Raw genomic sequence first — 22005 nt, 5'->3', positions numbered from 1 at the left:
GATTTAATGGAAACTGCTCAGTTTGGGTCTACATTGCTGAAATGGAGAGCATATAAATAGCACCTGACAGATTTACCCGAATACTACTTTGTGAATGATTTCCTCAAGTGATGAGCTATTGTTGCTCTTTATTGCTTTCTATGACACATTCAGTGTGTCATTAATTGACTCCTTTTGAGTAGTGGGTCCCTAAAGATCGTCTTCCTCTTGATATTGAACTTCTAGTTCTTGCATAAATGAACTTTTGAATTCATAGTCTGCTGGTCTGTCTTAACTTTGTAGGGGCCGCTTTCAATTTCAAGGATCTAATATTTAGTGCTCTAGGGTTTATTCTAATCTTGCCCTTTGGATTTGTCATATTCACATGCAGTGAACACAAGCACTAGAAGATCAGTGATACCGGTCCCCAGGATGTCACTTCTTGAATTTTCCAAGTTCGCGTTTGGGGAGCGTCTAGCCCCTTCCAATGCAAAGTCCGGGGCAGATTCTGGAAATTCTCTGCTTAGAACACATTCTTGAAAAGGGCAATTACTGAATACTGCAAAGAATATCGGGAAGCTCATTTTGCAGATACTTTGTTAACTTTCTCTTATTTCATTAAAAAGAAATCTTTGGAATCAACAAATATAATTGAATATGATTGTATTCAGTGGCTGGCACATAGTAAGCACATAGTAAGTGCTTAACAAATACCATAATTATTATTATATTCAGAAAAAGGGAGGGGGGCACACCTTTAACTCTAAACTAATGCCCTAGCAAAGAAAGGTTTTTTTCCCTTTGTTTAAACGAGTTCCAATACACCACTGTCCAATTTTTCTGTGAGGTCAGAAGAAATCAACTCTTCCCACTTCCCCATTCCTGATAGATTAGGAAAGACTAAATGAACTTAGTAATTCAAAAAGCAGACTTCAAGGATGCAAAGATATAGTTTTAATGTAGGGAATAGTCTGTGTCTAGCAAATAAGACCAATAGCAATTTATCATAGTCATATCATATAATGTATCATAAACATTGATCCTTTTCTTAGAAATATTTGCCATTATTCAGATGTCTTCAAGAACAAGAAAATAGCAATATTTAACAGTTGGAAGTTGTAAAATTTGTACATGAGTTCTGGTAAAAATATACATTTTACTGAAGTCTAAGCATTATTCATTAATCCTCAAGAACCATCCATTAAGGCATAACACTATACCAGTTAGGAATTCGATTCCTGGCTGTATGTTGTAACATCCAGAGTTCTGGACTGGGCAGTTAGATACATGAAAAATAAACAGTTGGCTGAGAGAAATGAGGAATGACTATTTTATCAAAAGAGATAATGAAAGCTCTTTAAAAGTACTGCTTTTCCCTTACCAATTAAAAAAAACCCCCACCCAAATATTCTTAGAATTTTTCTATATAATGCCCTCAGTGGGCATGATACAGAGTTCCCTTGGACTTCTCAAATGACCAAAACTATATGACCCCTCTACCCTCCAAATGAATATTCCCTCTTCTCTTCTATGAATTCACTGTGTTTTTGCATGTATTTTCTCATTTTTCTTTGCAGCACCCCTGGGAACAATTATTCCCTAATACATGTAAAGTAAGGAAAGAAATGAGGTGCTCAGATTGTCCCCTGCAGAAACGGAACTAAAACTCAGCCTTCCTGGCCCTTAATTCAGTGCAAATCTTCACCAGATGGTGCTGTCCCAATCTCATTGTATTTCCTCTTCCACAAAAGACATTTTATGAAGCTGCTGTTCCAGGAGTCCCACCATCATGGTGGTCTGTGGATTTCTTGGAGTAATGTTGCTTTTTCCTTCTAGTTTTTCCCTTGCATGAAGGCCCATTTAATGATATGGGCATTTAATGTGGCTTGCCTGAATAACTCAGGGCCCTATTAATCCTGCCTGGGTCAGGAAAAAAAGGATTTTTCACAGTAGGAAATCATGATCAGTGACTTCTGGGTCCCATAACAAAATGTGTTTTAAAGTATTTAAAAGTTAGCCCTTCAACTCAGTAATTCATACTGAAATCACAGACACACCCCCACAGAATAAATTAAGCATGGATTGTATAGGATAGATGTTACAAGACCTAATAACCCACCCTAGCAGTATTTTGGTCATCAGCTAGTATTTGCATATTGACCTAACTTCATTTCAAATCAAAGTGAGATGAGTAATCACCCTACACATTATCCCAAAATGTTTAATAACAATTTTCCCAGAAAATTGCGGGACACATCTAGTCACCCTCCATAACACTGTTGAGGTGAAAGTATAGGGGCCTTGTTCATGTGGAGAGCCTCTTGGAGGAAGTGCTGTGTTTCTCCATACAAAGTCCATTTCTTTTCCTGCATGAGTTTCCATTGGTCTGGCTGATGTTGCCGGCACAGTCTGAATTTGCTGCAGCGAGCGTCTGTAACAGATATTTACAGAACCATCCATTTCTAATTATCCCTCTCTGGACCATAAACTCGTTAGGGTCAGAGAAAGTGTACTGCACTCTCCCAAGTACAATGTTCTGCACACAGTAAGAGCTCAAAAAATACCATTTATTTACTGGAGTAAAGCCTAAAACCCCAGTACAGTACTTGACACAGTGACAACTTAGTTTATTATTATTATATCGTATTATATATAAATCTGATCTAATCACACATCAAACTTTGTTTTCCTAGTCATTCTAATCCAAAGCCCTGCCCCGAAGTTGGATGTCAATGGTATTTATTGAGCAACTTACTGTGTGCAGAGCACTTGGGCGTCTTCACTAACTCTGTAGCTGACTTTCGCCACATAGCATCAGATAATCATTTCTTGGGGTCTGTTTTACCACAGACTCTGCAGGAACAGTCTTGTTAACGAATTTTTTTCCTGGAATTTGTGGTGTGGTGTGTGGGTGTGTGTGTGAGTGTGTGAAAGTAATTCAGGAAGAAAACTTGTTGACTTGAAATGTTAGGAGACTGACTGTTCCTCAGTAAATCCAAGGCATAAACAACTCATGCATTATGCAACCAGGCCAATCCTGTCTGCTCCTTCCCACCCCGCTCAACTTCTGTGCTTTGACTTTGGCCCCTTCTCACACTCTCAGTTGGGGCTAGAGAAGAGGCAGCTTTTGGAGAGACTCAGCCCCAAGCAGAGCCAGTAACAGCCTTCCCCAGGCCCACAGTCTCATCTAAAACTTCCTATTTTCTAGTTCGACGCTCAGTTGCCGCTTAGGGAACAGCTCAACTCTTTACCCCAATGCTGTAGGAATAAAATAGGCTGCTGAGACGGGGACAGAGACGAGAAGCAGTGTGACCTAACGGAAACAGCCAGGGCCTGGGATTCTAATCCTGACTCTGCCACTTGTCTGCTGTATGACCTTGTTGACCAAGCCACTTAATAATGGTGGTATTTGTTAAGCGCTTATTATATGCCAAGCACTGTTCTAAGCGCTGGGGTAATCAGGTTGTCCCTCGTGGGGCTCACAGTCCCCCATTTTACAGTTGAGGTCACTTTTGTCACAACAGGGAAGTTGTGACTTGCTCAAAGTCACACAGCAGACAAGTGGCAGAGCTGGGATTAGAACCTCTCGTCTCTTCTCTGTAACTCCATTCCTCCATCTTGATTTCTTTTCCCCCCAACAGCCCTGCCTTCCCACTCAAGACCACTGGCTGCCCAAGGAGGAAGTGTGGCCTAGTAGAAAGAGCACAGACCTGAGAGGGAATCTGGGATATAATCCTGGCTCTGACAGCTGCCAGAGCCAGCTGACAAGTCACTTAACATCTATGCCTCAATTTCCTCATCTGTCAAATGGGGATTCAGTACCTGTTATTTCTCTCCGTGTGAGCCCTATGTCGGGCAGGGATGGGATCTGATCTACCCCAGTACTTACCCCATTACTTAGTACAGTGCTTGGCACATAGTAAATGCTTAACCAATTATTTTATGAGTGTGTTGGACACTATATGTGACCTGATTATCTTGTATCTTCCCCAGGACTTAGTACAGCACTTGACCCCCCCTCCCCCCAAAGAGGGCTGAATGGTGTGGAGGGGGGAGGATGGGACAGAAGTCTTTCCCAGTGGTCCTTCTGGCCATTTGCCTACAAGTTCTGGGCGGAGAAAGAATGTGAATAATTCAGTTTACATACTTGAGTTATTAGGATGAGGATTAGGATGAGGAGAAGAGTTTATCCTTCAAATGCAATGTTTAGCCTAATAAGGTGATCGAACTTCCACCTATCCTGTCTGGATGCCAGCTGAGAGGTTGTTAGACCTCTCTTTCTGCTCCCCCATTTAGGTTCCAATACAGACTAGTTGAGATCTGTGGAAGTCAGATTTTTAAGGGAATATTTCTCGAAATTGTTCCCGTGTGACCTGGGCCCACACGACTCCCTCTGGCTGTTATGGCTTTTGCTCGAATGGGAAGACACTAGGGGAAGCAAACATAAAGAATTGTGGTATTTTAGCACTGTGACGTGCCAAGGACTGTAATAAACACTGGGGCAGACACTAGAAAATCCAATCCCTGCCCCACATAGGGCTCACAAAGAAATAACTGGAATTGAATCCCCATTTGACAGATGAGGAAAGTGAGGCACAGACGGTAAGTGACTTGTCCAAGGTCACATAGCAGATAGAGACAGGATTAGACCCCAGATCCCCTGAATCTCAGGCCTGTGCTCTTTCCACTAGGCAACACTTCCCCCTTGGGTGGCCAGTGACCCTGGGTGGGAGGGCAGGGCTGTTTTTCCCTTGGGAGAAAAAAAACAAAGCCAGAGCAGGCTACACAAGCTCCCCTACTGCTGGCTAATCCACAACCAGGGCTACTATGAGCCCCCAAACTACCTTACAACCCTGAGGAACATAAATGAAAAAATCGTACCCCTTTCCCGATGCAATTTTTCCCAGGACAGAAAGCAAACACTTACTTTTACTTTGGATGCCGTTTTTCCTGAAACTGCATTTTCCGTGTGGATTCCCGTGGTCTCTTCTAAAGCTAAACAAAGACAATATAATGGATTAAAAATAAGATAATGGGTAAATCTTGACCATATTCCTTCTCTCTTCCTCCTACATATTGTTGCTTCTCTCCCACAACAACCCAGCCCGCACACCGCTCCTCTACTCCTGTGCCTTTCTCACCAGTGACACCTGGCTCACGCACCCCTTCCCCCCCCCCCCCACCTGGAATTCCCTCTCATTTATATCCAACAGACCACCGCTCTCCCTATCCTAAGGCCCTCCTAAAGCCATTTCTCCTCCAGGAAGCCATCCCTGACTAATCTCTCAACTCCTCACAAATCTCTGGTGGTTGCCCAACAAATTAAGTAGAAACTCCTGATTTTAAGGCACTCAATCAGCTCTCCCCCTCCTCTCATACATCCCATCCCAACTTAGTTTAGAATTTAGTTTAGAATCACTGATCACTAAGTTCAGTGAACCTCAATCACATCATCATGGTCGATGGTATTTATTGAGCGCTTACTGTGCGCAGAGCACTGTGCTAAGCACTTGTCCCCCAAGGGTCTAGCATCTGGTCCTTCCCAGATGCCTTACTGACCTGTGAGAGTTTCATCCAACTTTTCCACCATTAACTTGGCATTTTCCTTAGTGAAGCACATGGGTGGTTTAATTTTGAGGACATTTCGGTTGGGACCGTCAGCACTGAGAAGAATCCTCTTTTCTTTCATTCTGGTTGAGGGGAAAATCATAATTAATATTAATATTAAAATCCCACATAGGAGTGATATCAAGATTGACCATACAGTGGTACAGAGAGATTCGAAACCTGGCGTCATACCAAAAAACAAGTCAGCGAAGGAACGATCGTCAATTTTCCATGTCGTTTAGGGGAAGATGGAGAGAGTACTGAAGGATTTAAGCCCTATGAGGTATTCTAGCATTTATAAACATCTGCGCTTCCCACACTAGAGCATTTATGCCGGAAGGACAGTTAAAATATACAACAGTTTTGGGTTTTTTTCCAAATTAATGAGTGTTTCTGCAACACTTTTAGATGGGACAGTGCTGGGAGAATTGGGGAGCATTCTTTTGAGCCTGAGTACGCTGTGTGTCAGACAGAAGACACGGTCGTGGGTATGCACGTGGAATCGGTCAGAGTCATAAGTAGCAAAGCAGATTTTCCTAGGCTCAAGGTGCTAGAACAAAACCCCAGTATCATTGGGAAGACGACTTACTTGTATATGATATGGTGGGCCTCAGCAGAAGCTGGAGTCCTTTTCTGTCGGTCTTTCACTAACTCTATTCCAATAAATAAGCCGAGACCCCTAAGGAAGCAGAGGGAGATGAACTGCATCATACAGGGACCAAACACTTCACTTTCAGAGAGCACAGAAACGTCTGAATTTTTCCATTTAATCTGAAGCTATACAGGCTATTACCCATTCATGTCTAATTGCTGATTTAAGCTAACTCGAGTTAACGAGTCAACCAGTGCAGTTTAGAAACAAGTGTTGCTTTCCCAACACGATGGCTTTTTCATGTTTTGAAAAGCCTTCTAGACTGTGAGCTCACTGTGGGCCGGGAACGTGTCTCCCAACTCTTATTTTGTACTCCCCAGTGCTTAATAAATATAATTAATTAAAGGAGAAAGGGAAAGGCTGTGTATGCCCTATGAGAAGTAGTGTGGCCTAATGGAAAGGCCACAGGCCTGGGAGGTCCTGGGTTCTGATTCTGGCTCTGCCATTTGCCTGCTGTGTGACTTTGGGCAAGTCTCAATCTCTCAGTACTTCAGTTTTTTTATCCCTCCAGTTTAGACGGTGAGCTGCTTCTGGAGCAGGGACTGTATCCAGTATGATTGTATTACATCCACCCCGGTACTTAGTACCTGGCACGTAGTCCAGTTTGTTAGCTGCAGGCAGGAAATGTGTCTACCAACTGTTGTTCCTTCCCAAGCACTTAGTACAGTGTGCGGCACCCAGTAAATGAATGCAATTGATTGAGTGTAAGCTCTTAGCAAATGCCATGATTGTCTAATAATAAATTTCCTATGCTTTAACTTCCTTGGCTATCGGCTAATGAGGTGGGATTTCACCTATTGTTAAAGCACTTAGCTCTCTTCATTGGCACTAAATGCTTTCGGAAAAACATTGCAAGCCCCACCTCTAGGTCCGGGGTTAAGGTCGTGGCCTTTTTCTCCGCCCAAGGTAATTCTGAACTTGTAACTACTGCTAGCTTTTTGAGGCACTTACCTGACATCACCTATAAGAAGATGCTTGGCCTTTTGTTCATTCAGCAGCTGAAGTATGTAGTTCCCCACCTCTGTGGCCTTTCTTTGGAGATCTTCCTTTTCGATTACATCTAGGACAGCCAAGCCAATAGCACAAGACACTGGATTTCCTCCATACTGAAGACAGAGATGTAGGGGGGAAAACAAAGAGTGGTTTGGAAGACTGAAAAATACTGCTGACACTTTCAGATCAGAAACAAGATTATATTTGAAGGGCATCTTCTCCCAGAACAGTAGCTCACCTGATTTCGCATCCAGCATAAACACTGGTTGCCACAGACTAGGGTAAATATTTTTTTCGAAATCCCATCAAGCTCGTTGCATAACGGGTATGAAGGCTCTGCGTGCAAAGCCGGCAATGAAGGAGGTCCTGGAATTAGCTTCCTTCTGCCATGATTTTCAAATATCACTGCTGATCTGAATCTGTCCTCGAGTTCTTTTAGGTATTTTGCTTCACAAGCCACAATTCCTTTTCTAAAGTGACCTCTTCCCTTCAGCATTTTTCATGCCAGAAATCTTCTTTGGGAAGGATACCCTGTGTGTATGTACGTGTGTGTGTCTTTGATAGCACTTTGTGGATTGAAATGAGATCTAAAATGCCCATTGGTGATTGGCAAGGCTTTCTCTGTGGGGAAAAAGGAGTAATGTGACAGAAAATTAAGAGCAGTTTAGAAAACAGAAGCAATCTAGGGACGCAGCATGTCAAGTGGATAGAGCATGGGCCTGGGAGTCAGAGGTCATGGGTTCTAATCCCGGCTCTGCCACATGTCTGCTGTGTAACCCTGGGCGAGTCGCTTCACTTCTCTATGCCTCAATTACCTCATCTGTGAAATGGGCATTGAGACAGTGAGCCCCGTGTGGGACAGGGACTGTGTCTAACCCGCTTGGCTTGTATCCACCCCAGCGTTAGTACAGTGGTACATAATAAGCACTTAAATACCATTATTTTCATTAAAACGACACAACTGAGAAGAAAGAGCAGGAGGAATGATCCTCATTCCGCTGGGCTGAGCCACTAGGAGGAATCACTGCATTCTCATATTAAGGAATTTCATCTTTAAGCCTTTTAACACTTGGACCAAGTTTTCTCAAACCAAGGAAGCTAAACTGACTCTAGGGCCTTAAAGCCTGAGACTGAAATTTACCGTATTGAAATACTCCATTCCAGAGGCATTAAAGGCTTCAGCGATCTCTTTGGTGGTCACAACGCAAGACACTGGGTGGCCGTTGCCCATCGGCTTTCCTATGGTCACGATGTCCGGCACAAAGCCCTCGTGCATTTGGAAGCCCCAAAAGTGCTTTCCGATTCGACCAAAGCCAACCTGCACTTCGTCAGCAATGATTACACCTCCTGCTTGTCGGACGGAACTGAAAAGCACAAAGATGCCAGAGTCCTTGAGACATCTCAAACCCGACACCAGTCCCTTTGTATAACTTAACACCTTACCTCTCTCCACCTGGAATTTATGTTCATACCCTCACGTATATAACTATATAAATATATAACAGTATCTGCATTCTTTGTTAGATCCTGCCTCGAAGGGATCTAATTGTACTCTCCCCAAGTGCTTAGTACAGTACTCTGGACACAGTAATCATTCAATAAATGCTCTTGAGCGGGAGAAAATGGAGACGGGATATAAATAGTCTAAGGATAAATGTTAGGATGCTTAGTCTGTACAAGAATTCCCCCAAACCGGGTACATACTCTGCTACTTTCTGGAAATATCCCACTGGTGGAATGATTTGGCCTCCACAACTCTGCATAGATTCAGCAATAAAGGCAGCAATCTGTTAAAAAAAAAAAAAAAAAGATAAAAAGCGTTTAGATCTTTGGTTTAGATACTGCTGACTTGGAGAAGGGTGGGTGGCTTGCTTCAGCAATAAAGTAGAAGGGAATTCTGCTGCTGAGGCAAAGGGCTAAAGAATAGGGCTCTGATGGTTCCCTCGTCCTGGTTTGCTACGTGTCTGATAATTAGCATAGGAGTCTATGGGATATAGGGTATGCCAGGAGGGAAGTGTTAATAATAATAATGTTGGTATTTGTTAAGCGCTTACTATGTGCCGAGCACTGTTCTAAGCGCTGGGGTAGACACAGGGGAATCAGGTTGTCCCACGTGGGGCTCACAGTCTTAATCCCCATTTTACAGATGAGGGAACTGAGGCACTGAGAAGTTAAGTGACTTGCCCAAAGTCACACAGCTGGCAAGTGGCAGAGCTGGGGTTATTTCTGTACATTCATTCAGCTGTATTTATTGAGCACTTACTGGGTGGAGAATACTGTACTAAGTGCTTGACAGTATACAATAAACAGGCACATTTCCTATTCACAACAAGCTTATTCTTGCTCAACTTGATTAGGAAAAATCGGGCAAAAATCAGTCATTATTTTGGACGGTGTCAACAATGACCACCCTTCCTTTTCCAGAATGAAGGGACACAACTGCCAGCATGTTTAAAGACGGGAAACAATTTCTTGCCTAAATTTGCCAGGTCGGGCCTTCTCAGGGGCATAGACTTTGGGTCTAGGTAGAGCACCTTGCTTCCAGGTCAGAGGGCAAAAGCTTGTCATGAGGCTCTATGGGATTAGGCAGTTCATCAAGAGAAAAGTTACAGAGGCTTAAAAAAATATCCAGAATGGTTACTTCAAGAATGGAGGGCAAAGGAAAGAATCTGGCATTCCAAAAAACAGGAAAAGTGTTTACCAGCTGCTATATTGTACTCTCCCAAGTATTTTATATAGTGCTCTGCACAGTGTAAGCATTCAGTAAGTCTGACTGATTATCCCTTTCCTTCCCTTCTCACATCAAGGTAGTGCAAAATAATGATGGTAATGATAATATTTAAGCGCTTACTATGTGCCAAGCGCTGTTCTAAATGAAACCATCTTTCAAGCTGTATGCAGAGTTATTTCTGTAGCATTTGATACACACCTTCCGCCCTTCCTTTTGAACTTCGTCAATAATTTTCTTCACCTCATCTGCGTAAGCACTGGCAGGATCCGGGTGGTCCTCTCTATACATTCCCTGGTACGTATCTGGAGGTGGTGCCTGAATGAATCGAGAGAGGGTTTCTAATGATAAGTGTTCGGTTTGTAGAAGAGATCTTACTGAAATAAGGCTTAGACTCCCACAACAACCCTCACTACTTCCAAATATTCTCAGTTGGTAAAACTCATTCACCTAAAACAGACTCGATCTGCTCATCCAACTCACCCAACACTTTTTATTCAGTGTAACATCACTTTTCTGTGATATGTAACTTTTCTGTGCCTCAGTTACCTCCTCTGTAGGAATTAAGACGGCGAGCCCCATGTGGGACATTTAAAAAGTGTCGAGGAATTGCTTACTATGAAGGAGAAACAGGATCCCTGCCCTCAGGCTTGACGAGGCAATTCTCCAATAATGATAATAATAATATTTACTTAACGCTTGCTCTAAGCCATGAACTGTGATAGAGACTCACATCTAACACAGTCCCCACACCAAACAGGACTCACCACCTAAGAGGAGAGGAAGAATTAGGGATACATCCCCGTTTTTCAAATGAGAAAACTAAAGCCCCAGGAGAAGTGACTTGACTAAGGTCACACAGCCACCCATTGGCAGAGCTGAGACTAGAATCCAGGTCCTCTGATTTTCAGACCTGTGCTCTTTCCTCAAGGCTATGTCGTATCTCCATTTAAAGTCAGACAACCCGACTCACCATATTTCAGAACTTTGGTTATCCCTTTAATTTACCCTTCATTTATGGAAGTACAAAGGCCAAAATCAAAACTTGTTAAGGAGCAGTAGGAAATACAAATATGTCAAGAGTTGCTCAAAAGGAGTCAATCGCAGTAACTTGCAAATGAATTTTGGACAGGCGGGAAAGGAACTGGAGGACCATGTTAAATAAATATGTAACTGAGAAATACCCACCACGTGCACAAATTCTTTCTTGTCATCTTTCCCCAGTCGATGTTTGTATGGACTGATCTCTATCAAAGAAGTCACATGACCATGGTAGGCGCTGAGAAGAACAGGAATATATGTCACTTAACGGAAATATCACGACTCAGTGTCTATCAAAATCAAAATAAGTCAAAATTCTTAGAACAATCTGAAATTCTTGACCTAAAAGCCAGGCAGTAAGCAGTTATGGAGGGCCCAGCAGAAAATCTAATTTTACATTTGATTTTAGTTATTTTGGTTTATTTTGTGAGTGGTAATACTGGGGTGACTTCCACCCCTCAGGGTCATAAAGAAAGCAGCTCAGTGCCTTCAGTACAGACTTACTGGTCAAGAGTGATCACGTCTTGATGTTCTCTGAACTGCCTGGCAAGACGTAAGGCGAGGTCATTGGCTTCAGAGCTAGAAAGTCAAGGTGTAGCGATTGAGCACAAGTTTAGATAGCGACACTGCATGTTCTGTTCCCCAGGGGAGAAGCACACGATTCTCAATGTAAATACCGGGTCAGAGGGTATATTCTTGTAAGCGTCTACGAAGAGGTGCTCTGTGTCTCTACTCCCATTTATTTGTGCATCGGGACACAGAGTACTTATGGCAGTTCATTTGGCAGTCAGCTGATGGCACGATAAACAGTGCACTCCGCTCCGTTTCAGAGTTCTAAGCTCACCTCATCCCAAAATGCCGTTCTGCTGACCTGATGCTCTCAGTAAGGGCTGGTGTCAAATGCCCATTTCATTTTATTTTTTTTTCATAGTCTTGGTAAGGGCTCTAGAATAAACTACCCTGCCTCAGAGGCCCACTGAAGAAGAGAAATGCTTCTTTGAGAAATTTCAGCCCAGCTGCCTCACAACCTCGAGCTCTTACTAGGGAAGCATTGTGGCCTAAGTGGAAAATCACGGATCCTGCTGGATGGCCTAGGGCAAGTCACTTAACTTCTCTCTGCCTCAGTTCCCTCATCTACAAACTGGGGATTCAATTCTTGTTCTTCCTCCTACTTAGTCCGTGAGGTTCATGTGGGACCTGCTCATCTTGAAGCTATCCCGGTGCTTAATACAGTGCGTGCACATAACAAATCCCACAATCATTATTACATATCTCTGTCGCAAAGTCAGAGCAGTGCTGTGGGAAGCAGGTGGCTTTGTCTCTAGTAGCCGCACCCCTCACATGTTGTTTTGAGCGAGCCACTTAGACATAAGCCTTCACTTTCCTTCTCTGTGAAATGGGAATACCCTAATGCCCCCTTCACAAGGGCACAGAATATTCATTGAGAAACTGCTGCTTTTTGAAACTGCCCCCTTCCTTATTTGTGTGTGTGTGTGTTTCATAGGATTTGTTAAGCACTTAATGCATGCCAGGGCTGGTAGAATTAAGCTAATCAAGTTGGAAACAGTCACACGGTCTTAATCCCCATTTTGCAGAAGAGATAACTGAGGCTCAGAGAAGTTAAGTGATTTGTCCAAGGTCATACAACAGACAAGTGGTGGAGCTGGAGATAGAACCCTGGTCCTGACTCCCAGACATATGCTTTTTCCACTAGGCCGTACTACTTTTCTTCTCCTCAAGATGAAGTTCAGGGATCTCCCAGACTGGGACCGAGTTCATTTCTAACCCATTCAATGAGAAACTCTGGGAATTCTCCCCAAGAGTTCCTGGAAAGGGGAAATTCTGGAGTGCCTGAGAGACTGGTGTTTGAGCTGAGGAGCAGCATGGCTTAGTGGAAAGAGCCCAGGGTTGGGAGTCAGAGGATCTGGGATCTGTTCCTACCTCTGCTGGTTGCCTGCTGTGCGACCATGACCCAACCCACCAGATAGCTTGGAAGCACAAGAATGTAGCCTTAATACTAAACCCACAGGACATTTACCATCTGCCACGTTGATGATTCAGTTCCCTTTTACTTAGCCTGTGAGACCCATCTGGGACAGGGACTGTGTCTGACCTAACTACCTCGTCCTTAGAACAATACTTGACCCATTGTAAGTTCTTAACAAATACCATAATAATAATAAGGTCAGCTGACCCTTCCATCCTTATCAGAGGAGTGTTCTCTTGAGATGCCCAGTTGAACATGATTTTGGAATGTTCAAATGTTCAAATTGGAATTTTCCTTCACGAAAGCTGCAGGACAGTATCAGTGTTTGGTGGCTCTCTTAATCTTTTATTAGGGATGTTGTAGCTGCTGGTTAAATCATATTTTTATGGTATTTAAGAGCTTACTATGTGCCAGGTGCTGAACTAAATGTTGGGGTAGGGATGAGTTAATCAGGTTGGACACAGTCCCTGTCCTTATAGGGCTCAGTCGTAATCCCTGTTTTACAGGTGAGGTAACTGAGGCATAGAGAAGAGATTTGCTCAAGGTCATTCAGGAGACAAGTGGTAGAGCAGGAATAGTGGGTTCTATCCACTAGCCCACTCTGATTCTCTTAAAAAAAAATAATTGTGCTATTTGTTGTGTTGGAGTAGATACCAACTATTCAGATCAGGCCCTGCTGGTTTTGTATATTTCTATGAAATAGCCACTTGAGCTGACAATTTTTTTTTACAGTTGTTTTTCCCCTCAAAAGCCAATTGGATACTATTGAGAGATGGAAGTTTCACTGAAATCATTTGTCTCAAAGGTGTTACTATAATCAAGTGTTATTAGATTAGACTGTAAGCCCGTCAAACGGCAGGGACTGTCTCTATCTGTTGCCGACTTGTTCATTCCAAGCGCTTAGTACAGTGCTGTGCACATAGTAAGCGCTCAATAAATACTATTAAATGAATGTGTTCTCCTTTGGTGAGGAACCAAAATGAGTGAAGTCTCCATAGCAGACTCGTAGAAGCAATGCTTCTGATCCATTAATAATTTTTAAAAAAGAAACAGTGGCTTGCCCAAGGACCCAAATGATGGAAGAACAAAGAATCTGGGTCTCCTGAAAGCCCGTTTTCAGCTCCAGACAGCCACAGAGGAGTGGGAGAGAGGGAGACTGAAATATCCCTGCAACCTACCCTGAATTTGCAAAATAGCAAACGGAGAGCTTCTCTGGCAGGGTGGCACTCAGACGCTTAGCGTACTCGAGGATGCCGTCGTGGAGAAATCGTGAATTCGTATTGAGCAGCTCCATCTGTTTCACAGCAGCGCTGACCACTTCTGGGTGGCAGTGTCCCACTAGAATCGGCAGAGGAGAATGAAGGGGTGAGTGGGGAGGGGGAGAGAAACATCCAGGAAATCAATTAACTGTACTTACTGAGCACTTACTGTGCGCAGAGCACCGTGCTAAGGGCTTAGGAGAGTACGATATAATGGAGTTGGTGAACACATTCCCTGCCCACAAGAAACTAAAGGTCTGGAGGGAAACCAATTAAAATAATAATAATGTTGGTATTTGTTAGGCGCTTACTATGTGCAGAGCACTGTTCTAAGTGCTGGGGTATACAGGGTAATCAGGTTGTCCCACATGAGGCGCACAGTTTTAATCCCCATTTTACAGATGAGGTAACTGAGGCACAGAGAAGTGAAGTGACTCGCCCACAGTCACACAGCTGCCGAGTGGCAGAGCTGGGATTCGAACCCATGACCTCTGACTCCCAAGCCCGTGCTCTTTCCACTGAGCCACGCTGCTTCGTGCTTCTGCTGCTGCTGCTGCTTAAAATATCAGGAGGCCTGGGCAACTTTACCACAACCCACCCCCACCGAATAGCTTCCACTTGTAATCACGAGAATTTTACCTAAACTCCTTCATGCCTTAACTGCCACAAGACATTTACCGTGTGCCACGTTGTTGATGCAGTCCAGATATTGCTCTCCATTCTCATCAAACATGTACTGGCCACGGGCCCGCACAATCTTGAGAGGATCCTTAGCAAAGAAGACCTCGCATGATGGGCTAGAAATGGTCAAAGGAGAGAGATGTCATTGTAAGCACCGTTTTCCCGTACTCAGTAAAAGCGAGAACCGGCGACCAGGACTTTCAGTTGTGCAGGCTCGGTCATTGTAATGTCCAGATAATAATAATAATGGTATTTAAGCGCTTACTAGGTGCTGGGGATTAGAACCCATGACCTTCTGACTTCCAGGCCTGTGCTCTATCCACTATGCCATGCCGCTTCTCAATTTAATTCCTGACTTGAGGTCATCTTGGCACCTCAGCCCGACAACCTACCTGAGTGGAACCGTGCAAATATGTATTTGCTGCACTATAACTGCTCTCAGAGCCTTTTCTTTCCTCCTCTAGAAACTCACTTGTGTGACTGATCTCAGACGGGATGGGTATGGGGGAGGGCATAGTAGGTGTGAGAGGAAGAAGGGAGAAGGGAATGATCCCCCCCTCCTCCTTTTAATCCCCATCAGTCTTCCACCACCTCCCAGGCAGAAGTGGCAAAAGCCATGATGGCCTGGCCCAATAATAACGTTGGTATTTGTTGAGTGCTTACTACGTGCAGAGCACCGTTGGAAGCGCTGGGGGAGATACAGGGTGATCAGGTTGTCCCACGTGAGGCTCACAGTCTTCATCCCCATTTTGCAGATGAGGGAACTGAGGCACAGAGAAGTGAAGTGACTTGCCCACAGTCACCCAGCTGCCGAGTGGCAGAGCCGGGATTCGAACCCATGACCTCTGACTCCCAAGCCCGGGCTCTTTCCACTGAGCCACGCTGCTTCCCTCTGTCCCGTAGCTACCCTAACACCAGTTGGCTGGGCACTGGTAATCAGGACAGCCTGATTACCCTGTATCTCCCCCAGCGCTTAGAACAGTGCTCTGCACATAGTAAACGCTTAACAACTACCAACATTATTATTATCATCATCTCGGGGCACCCTTTGTAACCCTTAGGCCCTGCCGTGCTTTGTATAAAATTGTCGGGCGCTCACCAGCAGACAGTCGAGGCCTTTCCTGATGTATTTTTGATTTCTCTACTATGCTTTTCGATCGGTCGTACTTATTGAGCATTTTCACCATATTTTTCTCTGATAGACATCTTCATTTTTGGCTAAAAAACGGGCAGCACTACAGTAAGTGGTTGGGAGAGTGTGATATAACAGAGTTGGTAGACCCATTCCTTGCCCACAGAGAGCTCGCAGTCTGGAGGGACGGTCTATATACCTTTTAGCAATTTACTGGAGCCTTAATACAGACTACCTGCCTGTTGGATGGCTAGGGAGGGGCTGCGAAGCCTGGCCTCACTCCTTGAATTCATTCAATCGTATTTATTGAGCGCTTACTTTGTGCAGAGCACTGTACTAAGCACTTGGAAAGTACAATACAGCAGTAGAGAGAGAGAATCCGTGCCCACATCGGGCTTATTTGTGTGAGAAACTTGCTTGGAGGTGAGGGTCATCGCAGCTTAATGGATAGAGCACAGGCCCTGGAGTCAGAAGGAACTGGGTTCCAATCCCGGCTTTGCCGTGTGTCTGCTGTGTGATCTTGGGCAAGTCACTTCACTTCTCCGTGCCTCAGTTACCTCATTTGTAAAATGAGGATTAAGCCTGTGAGCCCCATGTGGGACAACCTGATTACTTTGTATCTATCCCAGTGCTTAGAACAGTGGTTGGCAGAGGGGCAGAGTGGCTCAGTGGAAAGAGCCCGGGCTTGGGAGTCAGAGGTCGTGGGTTCGAATGCTGGCTCCGCCACTCGTCAGCTGTGTGACTGTGGGCAAGTCACTTCACTTCTCCGTGCCTCAGTGGCCTCATCTGTAAAATGGGGATTAACTGTGAGCCTCACGTGGGACAACCTGATGACCCCAGTGTGTGTTCTGCACATAGTAAACGCTTAACAAATACCAACATTATTATTACTTAGTAAGCTCTTAACAAATGCCACTGTTATTATTATTACTATTATTATTCTCTGGGCCCCAGCTCCCTCATCTGTAAAAGGGGATTGAGACTGTGATCCCCACGTGCGGCAGGGACTGTGTCTAACCCGATTTGCTTGTTTCCACCCCGTTGCTTAGTACAGTGCCTGACGCATAGTAAGTGCATAAATGCCACTGTTAACATTATTATTAACAAGGACGGTGTCCAACCCAGTTTTCTCATATCAACCCCAGGACTTAGAACAGTGCCTGGGACGTAGTAAGCACATAAAAAATACCACAGTTATCATTATTAATTCTCAGGCTGCCTCATGGAGTTATGTGCACGTTCTGTGACTCCAAAAGAAGTCTGGAGTATCCTCAGGGATTCAGGCATGGAGGCAAGCAGGGAGAGATATTTTTGGAGAGACACACGGGTGCCAAATACAAGTGCAGAAGCAGAGATACAAAGAGACGCACGGAAACCAAAACATTCACTAGAAGTGGGATGAACTATGTGGCTTGTCTGGGATCTTTTCCCGAGTCCTTTTCAGGGAGGAATGGATAATAGAAAAACTTGATCCTAATAAGCTCCCATAATCCAGGGCAGGGGTTGTGTCTACCAACCCTATTGTATTGTTCTTTCCCCAATGCTTAGTACAGTGTTCTGCAATGCTAGTAATGCGCACAGTAAGTGCTCAGTAGATATTCTTGATTGATAAGCTCCCAGCTCTGCAACTTGTGTAAGCGGTGTGGCTCAGTGGAAAGAGCCCGTGCTTGGGAGTCAGAGGTCACGGGTTCGAGTACAGACTCCTCCACTTGACAGCTGTGTGACTGTGGGCAAGTCACTTCACTTCTCTGTGCCTCAGTGACCTCATCTGTAATATGGAGATTAAGACTGTGAGCTTCACGTGGGACAACCTGATGACCCTGTATCTCCCCCAGCGCTTAGAACAGTGCTCTGCACGGAGTAAGCGCTTAACAAATACCAACATTATTAACATTACTATTACCCCAGTGCTTAGAACAGTGCTTGACACATAATAAAGACTTAAATGTAATAATTATTATTTTCTAAAAGATGGGTGATAAAATACAATGCATTCTGCCCAACTTCTCCCACCTCCAGACTCCTGAAGGAATCGGAGATCTGCCTTTCTGTTTCCCTTGCCGTTATCTCCTTATATGTACACTGTCCCATCTTGTTTAATTTCCTGATGCCCTCTTGCCGTAATAATGACTGTGATATCTGTTGCAGCTGCTTATTATGTTCCAAGTACTATATTAATTGCTGGGGTAAATACAAGATAACCAAGCCTGACACAGTCCCTATCCCACATGGAACTCGCAGTAGGAGGGAGAACAGGAATTGAATCCCCATTTTACAGACTTTACAAACCCTCCACGCCATCTTACCGAAAGAGAAATGTGATTAAGGTAGATGAACAAAGTTAGGGTGGTTTTCCACATCTGACAAAAACACTGATGCTCACGAATTAGAGGTTTAACTCCCCTTGGGCAGGGAGTAAGAATGTTAAAAACAATTCAACTTTGCATTTCACTGCCTGGTTATGGTGCTTTTACTCCTGAAGGTGATATATTTAAAGTGTCTGCTACTGTGGGGAATCATTGCAAGTTGATTCCAACTCAGTATTATCAGCGTGGCTCAGTGGAAAGAGCCCGGGCTTGGGAGTCAGAGGTCATGGGTTTGAATCCCGGCTTGGGCAAGTCACTTCACTTCTCTGTGCCTCAGTTACCTCATCTGTAAAATGGAGATTAACTGTGAGCCTCATGTGGGACAACCTGATTACCCTGGATCTCCCCCAGCGCTTAGAACAGTGCTCTACACATAGTAAGCGCTTAACAAATACCAACATTATTATTATCACTTCTGTTAAGGTGGTCAACAGGTATATTGGAATTATTTCCCCCAGATCAGGTGTGTTGACATAGAATTTTGCCATATTTTTCCTTGATATTCATCATTTTCATGTTTGGCTAAAATTTAAAACACTCTTTTGAGTATATCAAAGCTTCTTAACCTCAGTACACATACCTGGCACATAGTAAATACGATTAAAAAAAAAAACCAAACTAGATTAGTTTTAATGTCATTTGACTTTTCTGTGCCAGTTACCTCAAATGTAAAATGTGGATTAAGACTGAATTCCATGTGAGACATGGACTGTTCAGCGCCTAGAACAGTGCCTGGCGTGGCTCAGTGGAAAGAGCCCGGGCTTTGGAGTCAGAGGTCATGGGTTCGAATCCCGGCTCTGCCACTTGTCAGCTGTGTGACTGTGGGCAAGTCACTTAACTTCTCTGGGCCTCAGTTACCTCATCTGTAAAATGGGGATTAAGACTGTGAGCCCCATGTGGGACAACCTGATTCCCCCGTGTCTACCCCAGCGCTTAGAACAGTGCTCTGCACATAGTAAGCGCTTAACAAGCACCGTTAAAAAAAAATGGTAGAGGAAAGCATTTGAAAGTGGTTAGAGTCCTGTGGTCTCTGGAATTCACTCTCTTTCAGGGTTTTAATGCTTAGATCACTGTTGAGTACAATGGGGTGGATACAAGTAAATCAGGTTGGAAGCAGTCCCTGTCCCACGTGGGGCTCCAGTCTTAATTCCCATTTTACAGATGAGGGAATCGAGGCCCAGAGAAGTGACTTGCCCAAGGCCACATGGGCAAGTGGCAGAACCGGGATTAGAACCCAGGTCCTTCTGGCTCCCAGGCCCAAGCTCTAGCCGTATTTGCTCCTACCCAACCCTCTAGCCCCCACCTGCCAGACCCAGACCAGAGGAGAATAATATACAAGCACTTCTAGTAATAGTGCTTGTGGTATTTGTTTAGCATGCACCATGTGCCAAGCACTGTGCAGAGTGCTGAGGGATAGACAGACCGGAAGCGTCGTGGCCTAGTGGGCAGAGCACGGGCCTGGAAGTCAGAAGGTCCTGGGTTCTAATTCCGGGTGCTAATGCTGTGTGATCTTGGTAAGTCACTTCACTTTTCTGGGCCTCACACTTCCCCCATCTGTAAAATGGGGATGAAGACTGTGAACCCTAAGTGGGACAGGGACTGTGACCAACCTGATTAGCTTGCATCCACTGCAGCGCTTAGTACAGTGCCTGGCACATAGTAAGTGCTTAACAAATACCATCATCATCATTCATTCAATCGTATTTATTGAGCTCTTTCTGTGTGCAGAGCACTGTACTAAGCACTTATCATCATTCTCTGGACCTCAGTTCCCTCATCTCTAAAATGGGCATTAAGACTGGAGCCCCAGTGCTTAGTACAGTGCCTGGAACAGAGTAAGCGCTTACAACCACTAAAATCAATCTTCACTCATTTGTTCGGTCGTATTTATTGAGCGTTTACTGTGCACTGTACTAAGTGCTTGGAAAGTACGATTCGCTAAAAATAAAAAATAGTGTCCGGAGCGGTACCGACAGAAGGGAAGAGACCCCCGAAATCGGGTTTTGGGGGGAGGAGAGCAGGTACCTCTTCCCTGAAACATAGATTGTGGATGCCTGTAGATTATAGGTACGTTCACTTTTAGATTAGATGCAGTATGCTATTAACTGGTTCTACCTCTAGTTCATGTGAAGTAGCGGGATCACAAATAGTAAAGAATATATATATATCTGTAATTCTATTCGTTTATATTAATACTGTAGATTAGAGGTACGTCACTTTTAGATTAGATGCAGTATGCTATTAACTGGTTCTACCTCTAGTTCCTGTTAAATAGCAGGAAAACAAATAGTCAAGAATATATATATCTATATATCTATAATTCTGTTAATTTATGTTGATGCCGTAGATTACAGGTATATCACTTTTAGTTAGATGCAGTATGCTGTTAACTGGTTCTACCTCTAGTTCACCTTAAATAGGAAAATAAATAGTCAGGAATATATCTATGTATCTATAATTCTGTTAATTTATGTTGATGCCGTAGATTATAGGAAGATCACTTTTAGATTAGATGCTGTTAACTGGTTCTACCTCTAGTTCACGTTAAATAGCAGGATCACAAATAGTAAAGAGTATATATTAGAGAAGTAGCGTGGCTCTGTGGAAAGAGCACGGGCTGGGAAGCCGGAGGTCACGGGTTCAAATCCCGGCTCCCCCACCTGTCAGCTGTGTGACTTTGGGCAAGGCACTTCACTTCTCTGTGCCTCAGTTCCCTCAACTGTACAATGGGCATTGAGACTGTGAGCCCTGGGTGGGACAACCTGATCACCTTGTATCCTCCCAGCCCTTAGAACAGTGCTTTAAGCGCTTAACACATGCCATCATTATCATTATATCTATAATTCTCCATTTATATTGATGCTCTTGGTGCCTGCTTACTTGATTTGTCGTCTGCCTCCCCCCTTCTAGACTGTGAGCCCGTCGTGGGGCAGGGATCGTCTCTCTCTGGGCCGGATTGTACTTTCCGAGCGCTTAGGACGGTGCTCTGCACCCGGTAAGCGCTCAGTAAATACGACTGAGTGGATGACGGGATGAATGAATGAATGAACTTCCCCAGCCTTACCCAATATGTTTCTTCCTCAGCTGGATCGTGTCCTCCTTGCAGTACAACTCACTCATGCTGCCGCTGTCGTCGATGCTGTCGCAAGTGCAAGCTGCGAGCCCGAGCTGGCCCTGGAGGCGAAAGGCAGACTGGTGGTGAGTGACCCCCCTCCTTTTATCTACTGCTTGGCCCTGCATCCTCTGCCAAACCCCTCCCTCCTCCTCTCCATCCTCCAATCCCCTGCCTAAATCCATCCCGGCCCATCCCATCCTCCCCAATTTTGACATCCCTCCCTTTCACCTCTTCAGAGGGTCTTCGTGCCCCCGTCAAAGGCCCTAACTAACTGCCCGCTGCCCGCAGGTTCCTCTGAGCGGCCGGGGTCTCCTCTGCTGACCCTCCTCCTTGGCAAGAAACAAACCCCCCAAGTTTTAGGGTGACCGGCCTTTTAACATTTGGTCAACGCCCACCCCTTGGCAGGCGGGCCGCACACGCAAGAAACGTGATGTTCTTTCGAGGCAGGGAGCCAAGTTGTTAGAG

General features: G+C 44.5%; 1 protein-coding gene and 1 long non-coding RNA gene across 2 annotated transcripts in view; one reads left to right on the top strand and one right to left on the bottom strand.

The window, feature by feature from the left end:
* Positions 1-910: 910 nt before the first annotated feature.
* Positions 911-21618, bottom strand: ETNPPL (ethanolamine-phosphate phospho-lyase). The gene is made up of 13 exons (XM_001518399.4): positions 21490-21618; positions 14925-15043; positions 14166-14325; positions 11505-11579; positions 11148-11238; positions 10161-10277; positions 8936-9018; positions 8373-8595; positions 7190-7344; positions 6176-6265; positions 5539-5669; positions 4907-4974; positions 911-2410 (listed from the first exon to the last, which is right to left on the bottom strand). Exons 1-13 carry the CDS (start codon positions 21543-21545, stop codon positions 2285-2287), a joined length of 1494 nt encoding a protein of 497 aa, XP_001518449.4. The 5' UTR covers positions 21546-21618; the 3' UTR covers positions 911-2284.
* The window catches only part of LOC120638724, a 34968-nt gene continuing 34506 nt past the window's right edge, over positions 21544-22005 (top strand). The window contains exon 1 of the long non-coding RNA XR_005660614.1: positions 21544-21623. This is a non-coding gene — a long non-coding RNA (uncharacterized LOC120638724). The remainder of the gene's footprint in view (positions 21624-22005) is intronic.

This window comes from Ornithorhynchus anatinus, chromosome 12, assembly GCF_004115215.2.
Source record: "Ornithorhynchus anatinus isolate Pmale09 chromosome 12, mOrnAna1.pri.v4, whole genome shotgun sequence".
Lineage (NCBI taxonomy): Eukaryota > Metazoa > Chordata > Mammalia > Monotremata > Ornithorhynchidae > Ornithorhynchus > Ornithorhynchus anatinus.
This window is presented reverse-complemented; position numbering and strand designations above follow the sequence as displayed.